At 42.9% G+C, this 23,838-nt stretch overlaps 1 protein-coding gene and 1 pseudogene across 1 annotated transcript in view; both read right to left on the bottom strand.

Annotated features, from left to right (window-relative positions):
- The window catches only part of LOC123925147 (phospholipid-transporting ATPase IB-like), a 596,799-nt gene that overhangs the window by 216,797 nt on the left and 356,164 nt on the right, over nucleotides 1–23,838 (bottom strand). Inside the window, exons 26-27 of the mRNA XM_045978322.1 lie at nucleotides 7,174–7,357; nucleotides 3,167–3,277 (exon numbers count right to left, since the gene is read on the bottom strand). Of these exons, the coding sequence (XP_045834278.1) occupies nucleotides 3,167–3,277; nucleotides 7,174–7,357 (295 nt within the window). The remainder of the gene's footprint in view (nucleotides 1–3,166; nucleotides 3,278–7,173; nucleotides 7,358–23,838) is intronic.
- LOC123925367 lies at nucleotides 20,446–20,563 on the bottom strand (annotated as a pseudogene).

The following is a 23,838-nucleotide window of genomic DNA, read 5'->3' as shown; positions in this document are numbered from 1 at the left end:
GGAGAGCCAAGGTTTATGCATTTTTCATTTTGCCCATTGACAGGGTAGAAACAAAATCAGTTTCCATCATTTTCTTCCTATTTTTTAATCACTTGCACAAATGGTTATTTCAGCCTTAATAAATTTTATGTGACCCATCAAATAGCATGCAGGTGGTCAGCAACAAGGAACCTGAGGTACAGATAATAATCCATAAACCAGATCATGTGTTATATATACTCAAGGCACCATGATAGTAATGCTCCAATTAGATCACTATAATTTTGGTAGAATAATTATGCCTGCTTTGAGGGACAGCTGTTACTCCAAAAGGCTCTTTGTGGGTAAAAAGGGAGAGGAGTCGAACACTTATCACTATAAGAATGGTTAAATACAGTGAGAGCTGTGAAGTCTGTAAACATGGTGATTCACAGACCTATACCCCTGGGGCTAAGAATACATTATATGTTAATAAAAAAATAATAAAAAGAATGGTTAAATAGATTGTAGGAAAATGCCAGGCAATGAACCCATATGTAGTCATGGGGATGATCCCCCACATAACCTGGTAAGTATCATATCAACTGCAGAACATATTACAAAGCATGAGGACATTTATGTTGAAACATTCATTTGTTTGTATATGTAAACGGCTCTATAACACAGGAAAAGGTCATAGAAGAATATAGCCAAGAGGGCTGGGGATGAGAGCGGATGGAGGGGTCAGCTGGCCCTCCATATTGGAGTGAGACTCGAGCCACGTAATCCTTCTGCAGAAAACTCAAGTTATATAGGTCAGTGTACCAAGGGAGCAGGTCATATTAATTACAGGCTTATAGGTCTTCCATGAAATCTTTATTCATTGTTCAAATCATAATGATCCTCATAATAATAGCCAAGACTTGATCAGTATGTGTGTGCACATGCCCACCTGGGCTTCTTTGAGTCGAAAACATACTTGTTCTTGCAAAGGGTTTCTCCTTGAGATACAAGAAAACCACTGAAGAATACAATTTATTCTCAATGAGTTACAAGGTAACCTTTAGAATGTGAAACTATTCATTGCAAAGGAGCAAATGAAATTACAACAATCTTTGATCTTTTGGTTCAAAACACACTAAAATACCATCCAAGTAGAACTTTCCTGTTTTTAGAGTTATATTTGAAGTGCATGTTAATGCCACAGACATTGGGCGGGCACTGAGTCAATGCTCTTTCTGGACTCTGTTGAAGATTTTGTTTTTTCTTGATTTTCAAGTTAAATCTCCTCAAAATACTAAGCAGAAGACAGAAACCGGAGTGGGAGAGAATTTACATAATTTTTAAATTTTATCCAGAATATTTTTAAAGGCTGTTTATAAAAGATCCTGTATAGCTGTGGTTCAGCTACAACTGAAAAATTAATTTAGGGAACTCACATGGCATTTTCAAGGCCTCATTCCAAATGGAATTTTCCAGACAGACAAAAATTATATTCTTCTTGTCCTTATCCCTCTTGAAGTTTAAAAAAAAAAAAGGCCAGATAGGAGGTGTAAATGACTAAGAAGGGCCCGGGAGGAAGCTCTGGGAAGCTAAAGGGTTGGGAGCTTCATGTAGAATGTCTTGATAAGAAGTCTAGACTATCTGTAATTTGCTGATTTTGAGGAAAACCAGATTATTAAGAAATCCTATGAAGACGACTACTACAGTAGGAGCTGAAAATGCATGTGGGACTTGGGATGGCACGTGGGAGCAGGGATTCCCACACTCCTTTAGTCCACAGCACTGATTATCTATGACCCCGTGTGACATTCAGGAGTGACTGCTATCATGGAGGCCAAAAAAAAAAAAAAAAAAGCCACAGAAACAGGAGGACAAACAGAAATTATTTAAGTGCCAAAAAAAGACAAAAATTATAAAAATGCAGACAGGAGGAAGATAGAAACTACAGATACCATTACAGGTAACATCAAGAAGTTCTCACTCGGAGTGGACTGAGTTGAGTATTATAGCATGGGATGAGCAGACAAGGCAAGTAGGATGCCCTTTGTGCAAGTTAGAACAGTGCACAAATGCACAAAACTCAGGAAAACTACTCAGTAGTAGTTTGGTTACAGACTGAGTGATGGGAACGTTTATGTTTTACGTGAATATTCAATAGGAAAGAGTAGACAACTGGGTAAAGAAATGTTGAGTCACAGTTCCATTAGTGAACTACTTGTTAAATTCCCTGAGCTGCACATTTTAAAAGACCACATAAGATAAAGTTGATGAATGTCTTGGTTATTATTTCCACCAAGAGTTGAGAAATCTGACACAAAATAACTCCTAACAGACCGAGATATTAACACCAAATGCAATTAACATTGCTTTCCTACTTCTCTACAGAGTGACCGCCCACTTCCTCTTTTCTCAACACACTTGGAAATCTATTAGTCACATCGGCCTCAAAAACCACAAGGTCTGCAGCAGAGCTGGCCTTAAAAAGGAGGCAAGAGGCGGCTGGTCCTCCCAGAGTTTAATGAGAAAGCACCCACTCCACTTTTTCCCAGCCCCAGCCCTCTCCTGCTCTAGTCCCTCTAATAAGTAAAATAACTGTGCCTGCAATTGAATCAACATGCTAAAAACCAGCCTGACAACCCAAGAAGTTCACGGAGATATTTTAATTGCCTTATTTGTTTACTCCCCACTTACTCCCACACCTTCCCCCATTTAAATAGTGTGTCCAAATACTCCAGAGGCAGGGAATCAATGCTTGGATAACTTGCAAATGCCATGAGAAACAGAGCAAGAAATCAGGCCCTTTCAGTCTAGGAAAGAAAAGAGCAACCAGGTTGCCTGGAAACATCCCCGTGCCCACCGAGAAAGCACATCGGCTGCCCAGGCTCTCGGCTACCATCTTCTACCCCCACCCTCCGCCCCCCTCCCCGGCCAAGGAGCACAACGTAAGTGACGACAACAATAGTCCACAAGGGCCAAGGACACCAAGGCTCCCCGCACTGGTTCCTTGGCATGAGGACTTCGATCTGTGAGGTGTCCCCCACTTCACAGAGGTTGTGTGTGTCCCAGCAGGATCTTTGAATTTCACATTAACAAAATATTTTCTTGCACTTACCTTAAGTATGTGAAGATGCCCTCTGCAAAAACCCCACCCCTGTCCCCACTCCTCCCCCCTCCACCGGCCAAGGAAGAAGGTGGCATGGCTCACCTCGATAATGTAGAGAACCACGTTCTTATAGAAACAGTACAGGATACACTTGGTCACCCGATTGTAGCTCCAGGCGCCGTGGACCAGCAGCAGCTTCTCCAAGTAGGAGAACTGAGGGGAGAAAATGGCAAAGTTCAGGAGTGCCCATCCTTTATGAACAAAAGTCACAAAATGCTATTTGGGGACAGACAAGGTCGTCGAGGAAGCTAGATTCTGCCAAGAACCCGAGAAAACCATTCATCTCTAGAAACTATAGGCAGAGCTTTAGGGTCCAGTGAGGACAACTAAACTCTCCTCTTAAATCTACCTTAGTATTTTCCCCCAAATGCCAGTTTGGACATCTCATTGTTATTCTTGTGAATTCTGTTTACACAAATGCTTCTTAAGGGTCTTAACGGTTAGGAGAAGGTGACCTCTTGAACTGGAAGAAAAGAAAAGCACAGTGGCAACCAGATGCTTCTAGTCAATCAGATTTGGTGGTGACTTCAGGAACAAGGGACAGGAACACTCGTGCACCAGGACCCTTTTTTAAAAAAGGGATGCATGTGGAAACACGACCTATTTCCACTGTCAGCCTGCACGTTAAAAGCAATTGCACTGCACATGTACAGAGACGCACAGACGCTCAGGCACAAACACACAGCCTTACCACTCTGTTCTGCTTTCTTGCGACCACCTAGTACAGAGTACCCCTTGCTAGAGTGCTATGCAGTCAAGAAAAACAAAAAACCAACAAGCGGCTGAAACTGAGGTGACAGTGATGGAACAGTTCTTGCAGTTTGAAATACTGAGCAATATTCAGTAAAATCCCTGAATCCTCTTTGGGGTAGGGGGTCTTTGGATCCCACTTGAACCCTATCCCCTCAGCATCCTCTTAGCCTGGCTTCACTTGTTGTGTCCTACTTCACAAAGGTCCCCAAAGGCATGAACATGAGCTGGAGGGAGAGAAATGAGGTTTTTTTTTTGTTGTTGTTGTTGTTTTGTTGTGTGGACTATGGTGTGCTCTGGCATGAAGGCACCATTAGGGCGATCCTGTTTAAATCCATGATTTCCAAACACTGATTGGCCTTGGACCCCGCTGACATTTCCCTTGATTGCCTTGAACTAAAACCTTAATTACCCTATTCAAAGTCATAGGGCAGTCCTTGGGCTCATTCCCTTGGAAGAGATAATCAGGCTCTATTGAGAACATCTATAAACTTCAGAAATTCTTTTGCTATAGCAAACTTCCGATTAATTTCTGATTATTTTGAAATTAAATGTAACTATCAGTAGAAAAGAATGACTGACAGGAAATGTAGTTTTCTTTAAAGAAAACATTTTCTTTCAAGAGGAAACCACATAATAATTTCCATTAGCCCTGAAGAAGTAAGCTCAATCCGACATGACATCACATTTCATGAGAAATCTACCCAGGAGATGGGGGTAAGGCAGGTCACTTGACTGCAAACTCCAAAAGCTATATGGCCACTTCAAAATGGCAGGGGTAGGTGCATATGGAAAAATAAAACTCCCCATAAAAGCTCATTAAGGATTCCAAAGGGGAATGGGGAATCATAAAGTAACTGGCTAAACAAATAAAAAGGAAGTTTGCATTTGACCCAGACCCCCTGATGTTAAACTTCAGTGGGCACAGAGAACATCTGCTGGAGTCATCCAGAATGACTCAACGTTAGCGCGACAACGATTTGTTTTCAGGCGAAAAAAAATACATATACCCTAAATCAAAATGCTATTTGCAGGAGGCCATTCCAAAAACCTTAAGAAGGTAGGGGGCGCCCGAACAATTGTCTCCTGAGGAGAACAGGCAGCTGGGGCCAGAGGACGTGCAGGCTGCCCAGAGGAGGGGCAAGGCAGCAGATGGGGGGAGGGGGTGGCTGTCAGTCCCAGGGGCTGCTCTGTGGATAAAAGCACAGGCAGGCAGGAAAGAAGTAGAACCAGACTTCTGCCCATTTCATCATTTTTCCCAAGGACTGGGAGCTAAAGTGCTTTCTTCCAGGGCACTGCCTTGAAAACCCAATCAAAAATGTCTTCATCCACGTGCAGTAAAGTGACAGAGCCCAAGACGTTAACTCCAACCAGAGATGGTGATCATTTCACCAGGGCGAAGGGATGCAAGAAATTGTGGGCTCTCTTGCTTTGAACTGAAGAAGAGGAGGCACAGGGTCTGGCAGAGAAGGAGTTAAGGCAAAGAGCAATGCTGCCCTGAAACAGAGGAACCTCTACCTGATCGTGAGCAGGACCACGTACAGGAGAAATAAAGACCCACAGACACGTGTGGCCACCCGTCACTTCCTCTGGCTGTGCTCATTGTTACACCAGTGGGGCAAGAAAACCCCGAACTCTAACTCTAACTCTCTCCTCCCTATGCTTCTTTGATGCTTTTGATTTGAAGAGAGCAATTGCTCCGGATTCCACAGCCTATTACTATGCAGCTTCAATAAAGCAGGTCATGGAATCTCCCTTCCCCAGACATTTTAAAGAAAAAGACAGACAAATATTTGCCTGAAACTCCTAGGAAACCTCCAAAGATCCCTTCCAGCCACATGATGCTATAACTCAAGTATTTAATAATGCTGGGGTGTATAACATCTACAGCTGCTGACAGACTACAGGAAGTGAGAGTCCCACAGGCCTTGGAGTGGTCGACTCAGGAAAGTGAACGGGCAGGTGTGCGGGGCTGGTCCCCAAGGTCACGTCCAGGTCTGGTGTTCTCTGACCCTGGATGCTCAGACCCGAGGCAGGTCACCCAATGTGAAGGAGCCCCAGTGTTCCCACCTGTACAATCAGAATTCCTTCCCCTATCTACTTTAGCAATTATCTTGAGGATTTATTTGAAATCAAGATTGATTTCATGTACTTTCCAGAGCCATGAGGATTTTGTTATTCTTCCCCGTGTTTGCAGAACCACGAGCTGGGAGGGAATCAGAGAGGTGATCTAATACAGAGCCCCCCTCTGGGGAGGTAGACCCCAAAGCTGCACAGGACCAGCCTGCAGCCCTGGGTTGCTGGAAGCTCTTTCACAGTCCATATGCAGCCCCTGATGTTAGCTTGAAGGGGTAAAAAGCCATCACTACCTGTGTTCATGTGATTAAGGTTAACACATTCTTCAAATGACTAAACACTGGAAGGAGATGAGGGAACCCTAGCTAATGACCCAATGGGCAGGCCCTTTATCATGACATACTGTAAGGTACAGACAGGAGGAAATGATCCGTGCCTGGTATGCGGTCTAGATTTTCTGGAGGATCAAGCAGGCCAAAGATCTAGGTATGCCACCTAAGGTCAAGAGGTTGGCTATTTTCCTTCACTTTTTGGTTCTCCATCATTGAGGAGTAGACACTTCTTTCAGCCTCAAGCCACCTCTTCTGTGACTACAAAGTGCATCACGAACCTCTGCATGCGACGTGGGATCCAGAGGGGAATGGGCTTACCTTGGCCTAACAGCAGGAGGCCGGCTGCTACTGACCATGGGTTATCACTACAGCACCCTGGTTATGGCTACAGAGAGGGAAGCAGTTGTAAGCCACTGCTTTCCCCTGACCTCAAATGCCTGAGAAGAGAGCGTTCTAGCACCTTCTAAAAAGAGAACCAATTCTGGGATGGGGATGGTAGAGAACGGATGTAATGAGAACAGCCATTCCTTGGTAAAGCCCATGCAGCAGATGTGGAAGCTGAGGAGGAGAGACTATCATTAGCAGGATCAGAGACCTATCTGTTAGGAATGATGCCTGCCTGGAGGAGAGAGAGCTTGGCCAACCTCACAGCTAGCAAAAACAACCACAAGAACCAAAACAACTACAACAACCAGCAGCACAGGGCCTTTAAACTGCACAGGATCAAGGCCACAGGGAAATTCAAATACTCTGGTGATTCTGTCTGGACAAACTTCAAAAGGGATGGCAGACTTCTTAGGGCTAGACTGAAGGTCAAGCACCAATCAAACCTTCATGCCCGTGGACACCTCTGTCAACAGGACAGGACAGCTGGTCAACCGTGCCTCTGACCTGTGCAATGGCATAATCCGAGTTGTTGGTTGCCTGCATGCCTTCATTCCCACTGATTCCTACACCCACGTGAGCTGTCTGGATCATCCCAACGTCGTTGGCACCATCCCCAATGGCGAGAGTGATGGCCTTTACCCGCTTCTTAACCACGTCCACTATTTCAGACTTCTGCAGAGGAGACACCCTGTAAGAGAAGAAAGAAATGATGACTATGTGCATCCTTCCAGGGGAAACAGCTGTAATCTACATTTAGCTGCATTAAAAGGGCAGTTATTGGACCATTTCCAGATTCAATACATACATTTGATGCTCATGTGCAAAGAAGCTTTCAGAAAACAGTAGCTTGTGGCTTTCAAGTATTTGCCAACTTCACAGATGAAATACACAAGTCAAAACTAACTTAAAACACCGCCTGTCTGTAATCGCTCTGCCCTGTGGGAACCATGCACGCCAATTCCTCAGGGCCACATGTGGCCCCTCGAACGATAAAGACAGGGAAGCTAGTTAGAGGTCTTAGGAAATGTCTTCTGAATAAATCAGAAAACTAGCACAGACCCCATTTTTGCTTTTCTGCTCAACACATACAACCTAGGGCTGGCAAGAGAATCTTCTGTAAAATCTGCTTTCACAGAAGGGAAAGAAAATTGGCAAGGCTTGAGAAGTGCAGAAAGAGGACCAGAGGGAGAGAGAGGAAGAAAGCCTTCCCCTTCTCCACCTCAGAAATGGAGGCACTGTCTGAAGGGCACCTACCGCGGAAGGATTTAAGAAGGGGCGGGGGACGTTACAAGGACAGAAGGTCTACCAAAGCTCGGCTGGGCAGAAGCACAGCCCAAGATATGACTGCCTTTGCCAAAGAGGGGTTGTTTCTGCAAGGAATCAAAGAATGTGGGCTATTTTTCTTAGGTTCTCAAGTCATCTGGAAAGAAGACCCAACATAAATCTGTGAGGCTAAAATACAGCAGTGTTAATTATGATGAAGGCTTTGTTCAGAGTATGAGACCAGATAATACAATAACTTGAGAAAACTACCAGTACCTCAGGACTGATTTATTTTAAATTCTGAACTGGTGAGCTGATAGTCACTTTGGGAAATTGACAGGTAAACTCCTGAATGACTAAAACATACACACACATGTGCACACACACTCCACGCATGTGCGTGCACACACAAACACAGTAAAAGGCCTGTTGGGGTTTCCCAGAGATATACTGGCTGAACCCACATATGTACTGTACTTGTAAACTAGAATAGACACTTAAAGACTTTCTCAGTTGGACTATGACCTTTCATTTGGCCTCTGACCTCAAAACATCAGTTTCCAACAAAAAACTTAAACTTTACCTTACATTTACTTTTACCAACCCAGAGACTTATCTGTGTTTGGAGAGATGGCACCTGAATTTAAAGCACAGTTACTCTGAAAGCCTTTGCTCAAAGAAATGAAAATTAGCAAGCTGGAAAATGAGAATCTATAGGTTGAAAGGCCTTTAGGAGCCAATGTTATACGATCTACTACCTCTTTTATCATTTTCACAGTGATTTTCAATAATGGGAGTTTGCAGCCTCTTGGAGAAATTGGAACCACTTAAAATTATTATTATTGGGGCACCTGGGTGGCTCAGTGGGTTAAAGCCTCTGCCTTCGGCTCAGGTCATGATCCCAGGGTCCTGGGATTGAGCCCCGCATCGGGATCTCTGCTCCGTGGGGAGCCTGCTTCCTCCTCACTCTCTGCCTGCCTCTCTGCCTAGTTGTGATTTCTCTCTGTCAAATAAATAAAATATTTTTTAAAAATTATTATTATTACTTTTTTTGAGGTTGATAAGCTATGTACTTAAAAGTACTAATTCTGTCCTCCGGGTTAGGCTAGAATAAGCACAACTCTTCTTTCAACTATTAGGAAGGCTGAACTAGAAAGACACATATCACATCCTTCCTCCATAAGTTCAGTGTCTGCTGGCTGAACTGTTCCAGGTCCCTCACCCATGATTTAACAGGCATGCTTCAGAACTTAGAAATAACTTCCAAGTGTGATCTTCCAGATAGCTACAAGCAGAGCAGAACAGAATCACCATCTCCCTGGAGCAGATTACTAGACCTACTGTAATATATACATATCTTAGCATGAAATCACTGGAAGCTTTACTCTGTCCATCACTGACCCTCCAGGCACCTAAGTGTAAGCAATTTTCATGGATAGGGATATTAGCTGTAGCTCTTCCTTCTACATTTGTTCAAGAGCTACTTGGAGCCAAGGGCTGACCTTGACATTCCTCTCATTAAACTCCTGACTGGCAGACACAGCTCTCACAATTCCAATCTGCTACACAAATGTGATATCCCATTTCAACTCTAAGCTCAGTAGAAGCAGAGATCAAATATATGGAGAAAACAAAGTAGGATTCGAAGTTAAATAACTGCGCGTGCCCTTTCCCTGTACCCCACACTGTTTAAACAGAGGAAATAATTCTGAGTTCTCATCTTTCCATCAGTAAAAACGGGAAAATGAGAGCCGCCCACCTAATTAGATAATTGATATATTTATGTGAAATCATGTTATCTTGCCAGTGTGAAACAAATGTTATCTCCTACCCTACCTGCAAAACTCTGATTGCTGGAAAAAGAAAATTGGACACATCTGAGAACTACGTACCATCTAACCTACGGTTCCCTGTAAGTAACCCGAGGTACTGCAGTGGCAAATTATTGATTTTCAAGGAAAATACAGCAACATTTCTCAGATAGTAGTACAACATACTAGCTCAAAGTAGCTCACAGTTTCGATATCAGATTCCTTCATTCCTTCTTTTTTTTTAAGATTTTATTTCTTTGAGAGAGAGACCACACAAGGGGCAGGGGCAGAGGGAGAGGGAGAGAGAGAATCTCAGGCAGACTCCCTGCTAAGCATGGAGCCCAACACGGACCTCGATTTCATGACCCTGGGATCACGACCTGAGCTGAAATCAAGAGTCAGACGCTTGACCCACTGAGCCACCCCGGAGCCCTGCTACATTCCTTTTTATGATATATCTTGGTGAAGCTGAGTTTTCACGGCTGCTATGATAAAAAGCAAATAGTTTGTGAAAAATTAATGTGGAATAGGAAATGAGGGACACAGCGTTCATGCTTTCTCCAAGGTTTGAGAAGGTGTACAAAGCTTAACAGGTGTGCATACCATAACACCGGCAAATGATTATGGCTATTTAAGGATGAAAGAAAGTATTATTTCTTTCTGGTTATGTGCATTAGTGTTTCAAATGTCTGCTAAGTTGTTAGGACACAAATACTTCTTAAATTGTCTGACCTTCCCTTTCTAACAGTTACAACTATTCGGCATTCCTTCTTGGCCTATGGGCTCTGCAAGGGAATTACTGAGACACTAGGATACAGTAAATGCAGAGAATCTGGGAACCTCCATGTTGACCACTCCTCTCCATGGTTACATCGATCAGTCTTCTGAGTACAATCGTTCACTCACTGAAGCAGAACTTTACCACCGTTTAATCTCAAACTCTTCTTCTGTGTCCACAAATGAGTCACAGAAGCACATTGGACAGACACTGAATCAGCACTGGGATCCTTGAGGCTGCGACTCCTTGAGATTCCACATGCCACCCAAGTAACTGGGTAAGCTGGGTCTCTTTATTGGCTGACCTGAAGTGATGTAGAGCCAAAGGAGCTCTACAGGGCAAAAGGGGAGTCTGCAGGGCACAAAGCTTAAGGACAGCAACATGGCGCTTGGGAGGAGGGAAGGGCTATGGTGGTGGAATGGGAAAGCTCCTACACAAAGCCATAGTTTCCTCCAAGGTCAAAGGATTTAGCAATAAGTCAACCAACAAGCAAGTAGCAAGTCAAATATACTCACTACATTTGCCACTCTGGGATTTGAAACTCCAGCAAATCAAGTCATGATTGTGATGACTTTAAGCAAAATCTGTGAAAGTCCAGCATCTGCCTTTTCCCAAAAAGCAAGCATAAAGAGAGAACTTGACTGGGGTATATAAACCGAGTCATACCCCAGCATTTTAGAAGCATGAAATTCTCATCAAGGATTTATTATACCCTCAGCTGTGATGCCTTGAGAAAATATAACTCTAGCACCCACAAGGGGTTCAAAACAGATGTCAAACAGCTAATTTCTATAGAACTGAACAGGTACCATTACGCTGCAGCCATACGAACTATTTCAGTATGCCAAGTTGCCATGAAGCACAAACCAGCTCTTTTTAAATCTTAATTTGTAACCTAGAATCACATGCCACACTTAAGTATTCCCAGCATATAGTACATTCAAACTATAAAATAAGAATTCCAGACCACATCTGAGCTAAGCTAGGCACTTGGGACAATTCTATAAACTATTTTAGTGCCTTATGAATAAAAACAAAAAATCAAAGATCTTTAATCAACTGGAGAGATAGTTTACCTACTTTTTTGGCTAACACAAAAGATTCTAAAATGAAAAATTAGTTTTCCTTTTGAGACTTAAAAAAATTCCGTATTCTGGAGTATCTAATTTTATGGGATATGTGTTCCTGAAATTTTAAAAGAAGCTTTATTTATTTATTTGCGAGAAAGAGAACGTGGGTAGAGGGCAGAGAAAGAGCGAGAGAGAATCTTATGCAGGCTTCATGTTGAGAGCAGAGCTGAAACTAAGAGTTGGACACTTAACCAACTGAACTACCCAGGTGCCCCTGTGTTCCTGGAATTTTTAAAACTTACTTTCTAAAATTATTTCAAATATAATGCTTACATAGAACCTTTGGTAACTGCTTGTCTAGAATTAGTGACCATGCATGAATTTATCCAATCCACAGAAGTCCTGGTCTCAGGATGAGTTTCTAAAATTCTGAATTGCAATATCATCTGAGCAAACTTAAATCCCTTCCCTTCTCAGAGCTCTGAGGTCTCGTCTGTCAAAGAGGGGTAGACCTCTATTACTGATTTATAGAATGAACTTCACTGAGCCCAGAGAGTACTAAGAGTACTCTTAGTGAGTACAAGAAACCTCACCAAGGGGCACCCAACAGAACTTCAACCAAAGCCAGAACACTTATTCATTAACCAGATTCACTAAATGCTTTTACTCACTGGACTCCCAAACTTCGTTATTCCATATAGAAAGTTCTTATGACAGAAAAGGAAGTTTAAAGACCACTGGCCTCGATCAATAAGTCTCGAATTTTAAGTGAGTATCAGAAACACCTAGAGAGCTTGTAGAAATAGAGTTTTTTGATTCAGAAGTGTGCATTTAACAAGCTCCCAAGTGATGCCGATGCTGCTTGTCTCTGGACAGCACTGCTGTAGTTAGCACTGACCTGGACAAGACCACAAGAGCTCTCTGGCTCAAATGTTTTAATTAGCTAGGTAGGCTTACATTTCCCTAGCACAAGATACATGTAAAATTTTCATGAAGTGACACGTAACAATGAGCAGGAACACTGAATCTCATCCTCTTCTTTCAAGCTTTATATAGCTAGGTTCTTCTTTGCTTTTAACCCCCAACTAGTGAGTACAAAATAGGGTTGGAATTTAAAACAGTCTTCCAATCTGAGGGTCTCATGTAAGAGGCTGAGAAAGAGGAAGTACTAAGCAAAAATGTGGTCTACAGGACTTTGTACATTTTATTAATGACACAAAAACCAACGACTATAATTTAGTTAATGAAAAATTTGATTTTCCTGTTAACTTAAAGATAATACCTTTATGAAAGCGACCCTCTTTCCTTAAAAGAATCAAAATATTACACCTTTTTTCTCATAGCAGTCAATAACCCTAAATATTTCAAAAATTGCAACATCTTAAAAAACAAATCTGTTTGCAGATAAATGAACACCTAACAGAGAGATCTAAAATTTAAAACCAATTGAACTATCCTACGTATCTGTTTAATAAGAGCTTATATGGTTGACCAACACCCATTCTGACCCCTGTGTTCTTCCCTTAGACGCAATTAGTGCACTGATGCAGGGCCAGTTGTCCAGGACTCCTGGACATTTTTACCTTTCTGGAACATTCTATCCCTGTGCTCTCACCCAAAATGTGTGACTCTCTCAAATTTGATCTCATACCTCAGTTCTTAGTGCATCTCACCATAGCTCTAAGCTCCAAAAGCAGATAATGTTGGCAGCTTGGGACAGTCCCCAGAACAGAGTGGCAGATAGGAGGCTTCAGGTTAGACGGGGCGGCGAGAAGGTGCGTCTGGGCAAACCCGTAGGTACCTGAGGCTAGCTAATGGCGTGGGCACAAAGAAGTGAAATTTAAACTCCCTCACTCAGTGGTTCTCAAATAGATTTAAGTGCTCCTTTATTATAAAAATGTACACATAGAAAAGGAGCTACTTTCTACATGAGGAAGCCATAAGAGATGGTGCCTCAATGACTCACAAGACGTAACTGAAGATGTAACTGTGGTCCAGGTTTTATTTCAAAAACGCAGTGCCTGACCAAGAGGCAGCCTCACAGGGTTGGGCTGGAGCAGAACACATTCTCAAAAGCAGAATGAGTGGCTATAGAGTGAAAAACCATTATCCACGAGATAATGGGTTTGAGAGGGTAGCACCATACACCTAGTTGCTAAATGAGCGACATACACAGACATTGAGGGATGAGCCTCTCTGCCTTCGGTTGGTTCAGCAGTGAAAGGTTCTATCCTACCTCAGCATCTCCTCCAAAAATTGAGATGTAATGGAAGGATTTCTCTCCGTCCTTAAAAAGTTCAAACCACATTCGATTGGCAATATAAGGGATGGGGTTTCCTACAACATGCCCTATGACTGAAGCTTTCATTCTTTCCGCAACCTTACAAAAATCTGCCTCATAAAAGAGCAGACAGGATGACAGACCACAGGTGGGAATATCATGGACACCAATGTTTCAAGAACTGATCCTGGAATTATTTAACAGGTACAACTCTTTCAATTAACTCAATGTATGCAGTGTAACGATTATACCCATTATGGGGCATAATGTCTCCCTCACCTTGCCCTTCCTTTCCTTTTCCATCCTTCCCTCTTTTCCCTCATTCCCCATCCCACCTAAATGCTAACCCAGTCATTTATATGGCGGACGTTCAATAAATAGTGACTAACTATCAAAGTCATGATTCTAAGACGAACTGTATCTCTAATCATAATTATGAAGAACAGGAGAAAATACAATTCTACTTAGAAATAGGTTAACTTTTTTCTTTTGTTTTTAAAGATTTTATTTACTTATTTGACAGAGAGTACAAGCAGGGGGAGTGCCAGGCAGCGGAGAAGCAGACTCCCCACTGAGCAGGGAGCCCAACATGGGGCTCAGTCCCAGGACCCTGGGATCACGACCTGAGCTGAAGGGAGACATTTAACTGACTGAGTCACCCAGGTGTCCCCATTGACTTTCCTACAAATGGGAACAGCTATTGGTGTGTAATTATGAAAGACTAGTTCTACTCACAGGTGGAGACAGTGAAAGCAAAACACAAACAACGGTGTTCCTCTGTGAGCTCTAAGTTTGTCACCCATGGAAAGGAGTCGGAAAGACCCCACTATTCCTGTGGCCTAGGGATGGACACTGTTTGCAAACTTCCTGACTGAGTACGCCAGTGACCTTGATTCTGTTTTCTACTAATATCCTTAAAAACATTATAAGTTTATTATAGGCTTCTTATGACAGCTCTTAACGACATGTAGAAACAACAATCCTTCGCTTCATATAGGGCTCTCCTGGGAAGGGCTATCCCATAAGCCTGGGCTGTTTGCCCCTGCCTCATTTGATCCTCATGCTTTGACTACAATAAGCCAACAGTTAGCTCCTGAATATCGTTGTGCATAAGCACTTCGAGGGCTTACCACACACTGACTTACCAAGTCTTCTCAAATGGCCTCAGGGACGTAGGGCAAAGCAAATCATCCAAACAAAGTCTTTATATTTAAGTGCCTCCCCACATATTTGCTCCTCGCACCACGATTTCAGTCTTATATCATCTTCTATCACAATCCCGAATACCAACAGACCTTTGCACTAGCAGTAACTTTTCAACACAGTGCCTAGCAGAATAAGCATGTAATTTGCTGGCGGAGTGAAAGGACGGACCTAGATCTCACTATTGGTGATACAAGCCTCATGAAATCGCTCAGACCCTGATGTGATCCAGCCACCCTTGAGAAATACAGGCAGTAAACCACAAGAGCTACTTAGCAGCTAACTGAAGAGCCCAGACGTCCTGACGGTATTGCTTATTTGGGGACGTTCTGATGACATTTCCTGCTTGAAGGCCGGCTCCCTTGGGTTGCGCTGCTGGCACAGTGTGACATGTCTGACTGTGCCAGGTGAGGGAGGGGGGACCGGTAGCTGTGTCGTCCTCCTGCTTTCTTTCTTGGTGGTGGAATTCCACAGTCATTTTAGGAATTTAACACATCTGTCTGAGTATATACATTAAATTCAAATTGCAGAAAGCTGAAAATTTCCATAGCATCCTAAAAGCACAAAGATTATTTTCAACATGGCATAAGGATTCATTTTTTTCAAAAATACTAAGCTTAAATGTTTCCACCCTGCAGAAGAGACCTCAGCTTTCAGAAAGAGGAGACGAGCTTTCCTTCACACTCTGTCAAAAAGGGGGAGGAGAACGGAGGGGCAGCCAGGCAGGCTGGAAGCGACAGAGAGTGTGAGAGCTTTTTAAAAATACTATTGGTATAAATTGGCCACTATAACAATACACTAACAATTGCTAGTAATAATTTCCTTGTTGTTTCAAAGGTTCACTGGACTCGCCCAATTTAATACTAGTCTTAAGGGGTCACCGATGATCTCAGTGATACACACACATACTGCACAAAATGTGGTCTCAAGTCTCCTATGTTTTAGTATCGAACCTTGAAAAACCACCTTGCCAGTGTCTTAATCAAAGTATTCTACACTTTAATGTTGAATGCATTACCCAGGATTTCCATATGAATAATTTAAAACTAGATACTAGTCACCCAAACTCACCTGTATATGGCCCCTAAATCTTGATTTCAAAAATCCAAAAAACTTCTCAACAAACAAGAATTCTGAGCGGGGGTGGGGGAGTGCAGGGGATAAACCCGAATGACCAATTTGGGGATGAGGCTCTATATTTATCACTTATCTTAATTACTATTTGACTGGTGACTGCCTTCACCATCCTGTGAGCCTTCTCTTCTGTCCAGCCTAGGAGGCAGAGACCAGCCATTGCACAGTCATGAGCTGTGAGGGAACCTGATATTCTTCATTCACCGAACAAAAACCTTATAACCTGATCCGGCCTGCGCTTTGGCCGTAAATGCTGCCCGCGCAGCTGAGGCTTTCAGAGTGGCTCTCTGAGAAAGGGAGGACACCCTGTCTGCCCGAGATCAGTTTACTCCACAACCAGAAAGGGCTCACTTTGAAATAAGTATCCCCTGCTTGGGGGCTCAGAATTTATGCATCTGTACTTGTGTCCATGACAATTTTATTGCATGTCCAGGAAACAGAACAATTAGAGTGGCGCTCCTACAGGAGTCTAGCTTCTGAAAACCTAACATCGCCACTAAATGATACAGAATATATGAAGATCTGGGCAACCACATTTGATGTAAAAATTTAATAGGTCGTATGTTGTTGAATTACATACGGGTTTATATTCACTGAAGTCAACTGGCTATAGTCTGTTTCTTCCTGTACTAGGCTGAAAAGAAGGGCCCAGACTAGGAAGGCTGGGATTTAAATAAAAGATATTAGATCCTTCTGTTCCCAGGCTGAAACAGGGATTAGAATAACACATTTAAATACCTTAATGTTTTTAGCACAAAAAGCATTAATTCGATACTCTGCTTCCTTGAAATGCTTTATTAAAGCCCCCAAACTCTCTTAGGAGTGTCTGCCTTCCTTGGAGTTAACATACATTTATTGTTCTCCACTGCAAATTTCACTAGTATTTCAAAACAGCGTGCCTGGCCGCTGCTGTGGGGATGGTGGGAATAGGAAATAGAACTGCGAGGAAACCTGAGGCGGCTTTGAGTTTTGACATTTCAGAGCAAGCCTATGGTTCCTTCAGGACTAGGGATCATGAGCTCATGCGCCACTGAAAATAAATGACGACTAAGATGCTTAACAGAATGATTTTAATTAAACCTGCCCTTCACCTGTTGCAAAGGTCACCTGATTACCAGTCCAATAAGTAAGCCAAACTGTAACTACCTGTACTCTGGAAAAAGTGGGGCAGCCCATCTGCCTCTTGACCTTCAGCTGGGGCCTGATCCAAGCAACCCAGAGCCCTAGAGAGCCACAGGGACAGCGGTGACTGATGCCATGAGCACCCACTCTCTCAAATTGGAAAAATCGAGAGTGGAATTTGTTGGATGGAAATGCAGAGAAGTTACACAGAGTTCTTTCTTCCAAGAATCATATACCCCTTCTCAAACCTAAAGGCTATGGATAATAAGCCACTAATTCTTGATCTCAATAGCAGGAAATGATACTACTTTTCTGGAGTTACATTTGTCCGAACCCATAGAATATACGCCAAGAGTGAACTCTAATGTGAACTATGGAGTCCGAGGGACATGTAGGTTCGTCGATTGTAACAAATGTACAGTGTCGGGGGCGGAGGGTGGATGTTGATAGTGGGGAAGTCTCTGCATGTGTTGTAAAATCTCTGTACCTTCTACTCAATTTTGCTGTGACCTAAAATGGTTCTAAAAAATAAAGTCTATCAGAGTTGGGGGTGGGGAAGCAGCAGTATTCTACCATTGCCAAAGCAGAGCACGAGAATCTGGGTCTCTACATCTGCTAAAATCCTGGACGGTGACAGAGGAAGACTGACGGACATCAGGCAGATGGGCAGGAGGGTCTGGTGGTGGTGGGGGCAGGTGCAAGGATGGGCACAGTGACCATCCATATGAAGGTCTGTGTAAAGAGAGAACACGAGCCCCAAGACACTGTGCACCCACCGAAATAATCAATCACGACAACTAAGTATAAGAGTAGTCAACTTAATCTACTGCAAGATTAATTTGTAACTTGCTCTTCTAATTGGTTAAGACTATCACAATAGCACTTCTTTGGACAGAGTCTGGTCTGAAATATTGCTGGTTGTGTATTTCTGTCTCCATAATTAGGTTATTAGCTACCTGGTCTTAGGGATTTCTTTTACTCATCTTTAAAACCTGTAGCACCAAATACAATTGTTAACAAACAAATGTCTGTTGAGTCACCCATTTTTTTTTCCTCAAAATCAGCTACCTCATTTATTAGCCCTGAATCACTGACTCCTCATCCTTCTAAATACATTTTCACGATAATTCCTTTTACATTCCCTTTTTAAAAAGTGTTCTTTCTTTCCTTTTATTTATTTATAGATTTTTTTGTTGTTGTTTATTTTCAGCATAACAGTTACCCATTTTTAAGCAATTGCTCTGGACTTCAAACACAGCTCTCCTTGGGTCCTCCTTCTTAATTTTAATTGTTTTCATTTCACCCTCAAGAATATACTTATAATACTAAAGGATTAATGATCATCTTTCAGTTTTGATCAAAGAAAAAGGAGGATTAAAGCATTTGTTCATTATAACGCCTGTTCAGAGAAGCCCAAATCCCAACCTTCAAGTCCACCTGGTAGCCACACTTTTCAGACTAAATTAATACGCCAATCAGGTTCATCAGGTTACTGCCTCCCATAAACAGTAGACACCACACCTAGAAATCAAGTTTGCCATTTATGTGGTTTGATAGGCGGGGTCGGTGCTACCAACACCTGCCCTGTTCACCTTGGCTAGCAGCTGCTGACGCTGAGACGGTGAGGAGATCAGAACCAGAGCTAGCTACATACAGGCCTGCTTGCGTTAGGGCTACAAAAGGGGAGTTCAGAATGAAGAAAGCTCCAACCAAGAAACTTCAGATGTGACAGTCAAGAAATGCAATGCAGGGGCACCTGGGTGGCTCAGTGGGTTAAAGCCTCTGCCTTCGGCCCAGGTCATGGTCCCAGGGTCCTGGGATCGAGCCCCGCATCAGGCTCTCTGCTCAGCAGGGAGCCTGCTTCCCCTCCTCTCTCTCTGGCTGCCTCTCTGCCTACCTATGATCTCTGTCTGTCAAGTAAATGAATAAAATCTTTAAAAAAAAAGAAATGCAATGCAGTATGGTCTCACTTATTTGTGGAGCATAACAAATAACATGGAAGACATGGGGAGGTGGAGAGGAGAGGGAGTTGAGGGAAACTGGAAGGGGAGATGAACCATGAGAGACTATGGACTCTGAAAAACAACCAGAGGGTTTTGAAGGGGCGGGGGGTGGGTGGGTGGGAGGTTGAGGAACCAGGTGGTAGGTAATAGGGAGGGCACGTACTGCATGGAGCACTGGGTGTGGTGCAAAAACAATGAACACTGTTATGCTGTAAATAAACAAAAACAAAAACAAAAAAAAAGAAATGCAATGCAGAAGGTGAGACATGCCTAAATCTTGCAGTTATACCTGCCTCGCAGTTGACAATGGGAGTCATCAACCAAACAGAGCCTCAGCTAAGGCAATGTGTTAGGAGAGGCTATAGCAGTGTTATAGTAAGCAAAGTTAGAGTGAATACCCTCTTTTTCTTTAATTTCTCACACACAAATGCAGAGTATCTCATTAAGTTGAATTGCTATACTCTAGATAGAATCTAAAGCAAGGATACCTTTGGTGTTAGAATTTTTCAGGCAATGTAACAAAATGACCTGTCACCCACTTAGTGACCCCATTTCCAAGGCAAAGTGACAAGTGCATGCCAGGCCTTCCTTTGGGATCCAGGGACACCCAGGTGATAAAAGCATGCACTGTGCCCAATAAAGCTTGTTTTTTGTTGTTGTTGTTTTGTTTTTGCTTTCTTCCCTCCCAATCCTATGGCCTACACCCAGATTCTATTACCTGAGGTCCAAGGTGACCCTAAACTACATGTGGGGAAAGCCTTTATGATCCTGTGGGTTGCTAAGAAAATCCTACCCTTCTTACAACAGCCCTCCACCCCCTTCCTCATCCCATGGAGAGCGGTTCTCTTCCAGGTTTTCGGTGTGCTCCATGTTCAGGCTGTGGAGGAGGGAGGATAGAACTCAGGTGATGACCATGTGTGATCAGAGGAACATTCAGGAGGGATGGTGGGGAATGCTTCATGGGACAGAAATCCACAGATAGGGCAGAACTGGCATCCTTGCCTCCACTCACATAGACAACCTCCCTGGTTCTGGGTTCTCGCCTCTGTGACCAACACCGAGGGTTTCTAATGTTTCTTAAGCTCTAGAACCTATACTGCTTTCTTAAAAAAAAAAAAAAGGATGCTTCATAAATTTGTATATCATCCTTGTACAGGAACCATGCTGATCTTCCCTGTATTTTCCATGTATTTTTCCAATTTTAGTATACGTGCTGCCAAAGTGAGCATTAAAACTTAAGCTTTTAAGTTGAAAGCAAAAACACTATTTTACAAAAATAATACTAATCAGAAAGGAGCAGCAGCAAGTGCTGATTTAACACACACTGCTTATTCATCAGTAACAGAGCTAAGTGCCCTCCACACACTGGCTGATTTAATCCTCACTGCAACTGTGCAAACACCCACTTGAGAAGCTCCGCCTTGTTCTGCTGTGCAGCTGGGCTGGGCCAGCCCAGGCTGGGGGACAGAGCACACGCAAGGGATCAGCCATGCCCAGCACTATGGGAGGCCCACAAAGTTACCTGATCCTTTCTCTGTTCTCGCTTTTGACTTATGACTGTCCCCACTGCCACATGCCTCATGGAGACCAAATGCACACTAAAGGTGAGCAAGCATTCTGAAAGATGGGGGAAAAACCCACATCTTGGCTTCCACTTGACTCGAATTAAGTGCCCACCACCCCTCATCACCATCCAGGCTCCATGTTAGTCCTGGCTAAGAAGGTCTTCCCCTAGGTTCCTGGCTTCAGGTCCTCCTAGGGTTTCTGGAACAAGGAACAGCAGAGAAGAAAATTTTGCCTTGTGTGTCCCACACTCCCTCAAAGTCCTGTATCAGACTGCTTTCATGTAGAACTTTACATAATTTCTTTATATACCAACCCATGAAATTGCATACTAATTCACACTAACATTCATACATACTGAATATGAATGTATGAAAACACAAGTAAGACTGTGAGTTCTTGCAGGATAAAGATTACGTCTTCCGTTTTTAATTGGTCATGCATCCAACAAAGTGCTTGGCACATCATGGAGACTGCTAAGTTTCCCTCCATGGATCATGTTACAAGAATAATAGAAGCAGTTCTGCTAGATGCTGTGAGGGAAATGGAGCACGTGGAGGTTTGGAGCAGCGAACGAATGGGAACAAAGAACAAACAATGGTCAGCACACCTCTCTTAGAAGCTTTGTCCCTAGGCAAAATTGGGAGTTAAAGTGGGGAAAGCCTGCCTCTGCAGATGGAACTGTAATAATATCAGAGTTTTGCTTGAGTGGTTAGAACTGTGTAATTAGCTTAGTCTGTCCTCATACCCTAATATCAGGTCAGCTGTTCATTAGAACACATTACAAACACCAAAAAATGTGCAGCCGCCATAAGCATGATCTCCCTATGATCAACAAACATGGAAGCACGATTCTTTCTTGTTTGTGTACCAGAAATAGTTTTTCCTCTTACTCTTGTCTCTCAAAGTGAAATGAAACAGTAAATAACTCAATAGGGATACAATTAATAAAATAGAAGCCCATAATCCATTTTATTCGGCCCAAAGAAAAGGGACAGAATTGATAAAAGATAAATTTCAAACAAGCCTAGCTATGTAAAATAACACCAGTGAATAAGTCAAACACAGAACTAACCCAGGTCATGATCCCAGGATCCTGGGATGGAGCCCTGCATCAGGCTCCCTGCTCAGAGGGGAGCTTGCTTCTCTCCCTCTTCTGCTCCCCCTGCTTGTGCTCTCTCTGTGTCAAACAAATAAATAAAATCTTAAACAAACAAACAAACAAACAAAAACCTACCCCCTCCAGCAGATGACCATTTTCGGTTAACCTAAAAATCCCAATGAAATTTGTCATTATGTATTCTCTTAGATCACAGATGATGTGATGCTAGAGTAAAAAATAAAATCTAAAAAACACTTTATCTCTGAAAGGATGATTAAGTATTTTTTTTAAGATTTTATTTATTTATTTGACAGACAGAGATTACAAGTAGGCAGAGAGGCAGGCAGAGATAGAGGAGGAAGCAGGCTCTCCACGGAGCAGAGAGCCTGATGCGGGGCTCGATCCCAGGACCCTGGGATCATGACCTGAGCTGAAGGCAGAGGCTTTAACCCACTGAGCCACCCAGGCGCCCCTGGATGATTAAGTATTATTTTTTAAAAAAGTTAAACTAAAACCTGAACTTGTTTATAACTGTTCTGAACAAATTTTAAAGATAAGACGTCTCTGCCTACTTTTTGACATCAGACAATTCTCCAGGACACTCTACTTAGCTGGGACTTTATGTGAGCTCCAAAAATCTAGGTAAAGTTCTTTTAAAATTGAAGATATTAATTTTTACTCAAAGAAAAATATTTTCAATATTATTGAAAAGATAATTTTGGCTGACTTTTACGAAGCTAGCTATATATATAAGCCATTAAATCAGATTAGTAAAAGCTCAAAAAAAAAAAATCACATAGGGTTTCTTCCATTTGAAATATTTAAAACTTTCCAAAGAAGAAAACAGAAAGCCACTGCTTCCTGGAAAGATAACAGTCTGTTGGGTCTGGACAGGGAGCACAGCACTGAGCGTGTTCTGTTTGACTTGCTCTCTGATAATCCGAGCAGTAGAAAAGCAGACGCCAGGCCAGTTAGTTGAATAAACCACCAATACTCTTTGTCAGCTTTCTTTGCACATTCTGGAACTCTTTATTGGCAGGTAATGAAGTTCAGGTCATTAATAGTACAAAGGAAAATATATTGAATAATCCAGCCACATAGACTGTAGCAAACTAGCTAACCAATGTAAATGCGTCGGGCAATTAAGTTAGATTTGTAACGATAGCCTGACGCTTTTGAGGTGCTACAGCACCCGATAAGGGGGGGCTCTCAATCTTGACAGAGTCAGATGGTGTCGGCGGTGTGCCTAACAGCTCTTGGAACAAGTCAGACACACATGAGGCTAAGTGCAAGGGGAGTGATTTCTTTTTTCAAATCCTTGAGTGAATGAAGGAGAGAAAAGTATGCGTGAAGGCTGGCTTAATACACTTTAATGGTCATTAGGAAATAGCCATTCTCTATTTCTTCCAGATGCTCTGTCAACTAAGGAAACAGACTTTTCTTTAACTCTGAGGGCTAAGTTTTGACACACGTGGTGCTTCTCTCTCTCTCCCTTTTTTTTGGTGTGTGTGCACACCCACTCACCAAGCACAGTGGCAAAGGAGACCCTTCCCACAGTCAGGGAGCTGCTTCTCTCCAGAACATTATCCCACGAGCCTCAGGGCGCTGCCAGTTCTCATGACAACATGTCTCCAAGATAGAAGCTGGGAAACGTCATCACAGACATGGAGAGACCATCCCTCCATCCGTCCATGCTGAGGATAATTTTTCCTCTTTGTTCTGCCGACAAAGGCCAGCACCACACTCGCTGTTTTGCAATATACCCCAATGTTCACCTCAATACTGGCCCATGGCTGCACTCAGAGAATATTTATGGACCCTCTTCCCCCACTAGGATGA

This window comes from Meles meles, chromosome 14, assembly GCF_922984935.1.
Source record: "Meles meles chromosome 14, mMelMel3.1 paternal haplotype, whole genome shotgun sequence".
In the NCBI taxonomy this organism is placed as follows: Eukaryota; Metazoa; Chordata; class Mammalia; order Carnivora; family Mustelidae; genus Meles; species Meles meles.
The sequence above is the reverse complement of the archived record's forward strand: the minus strand, read 5'-3'. Positions and strand labels throughout refer to the sequence as shown.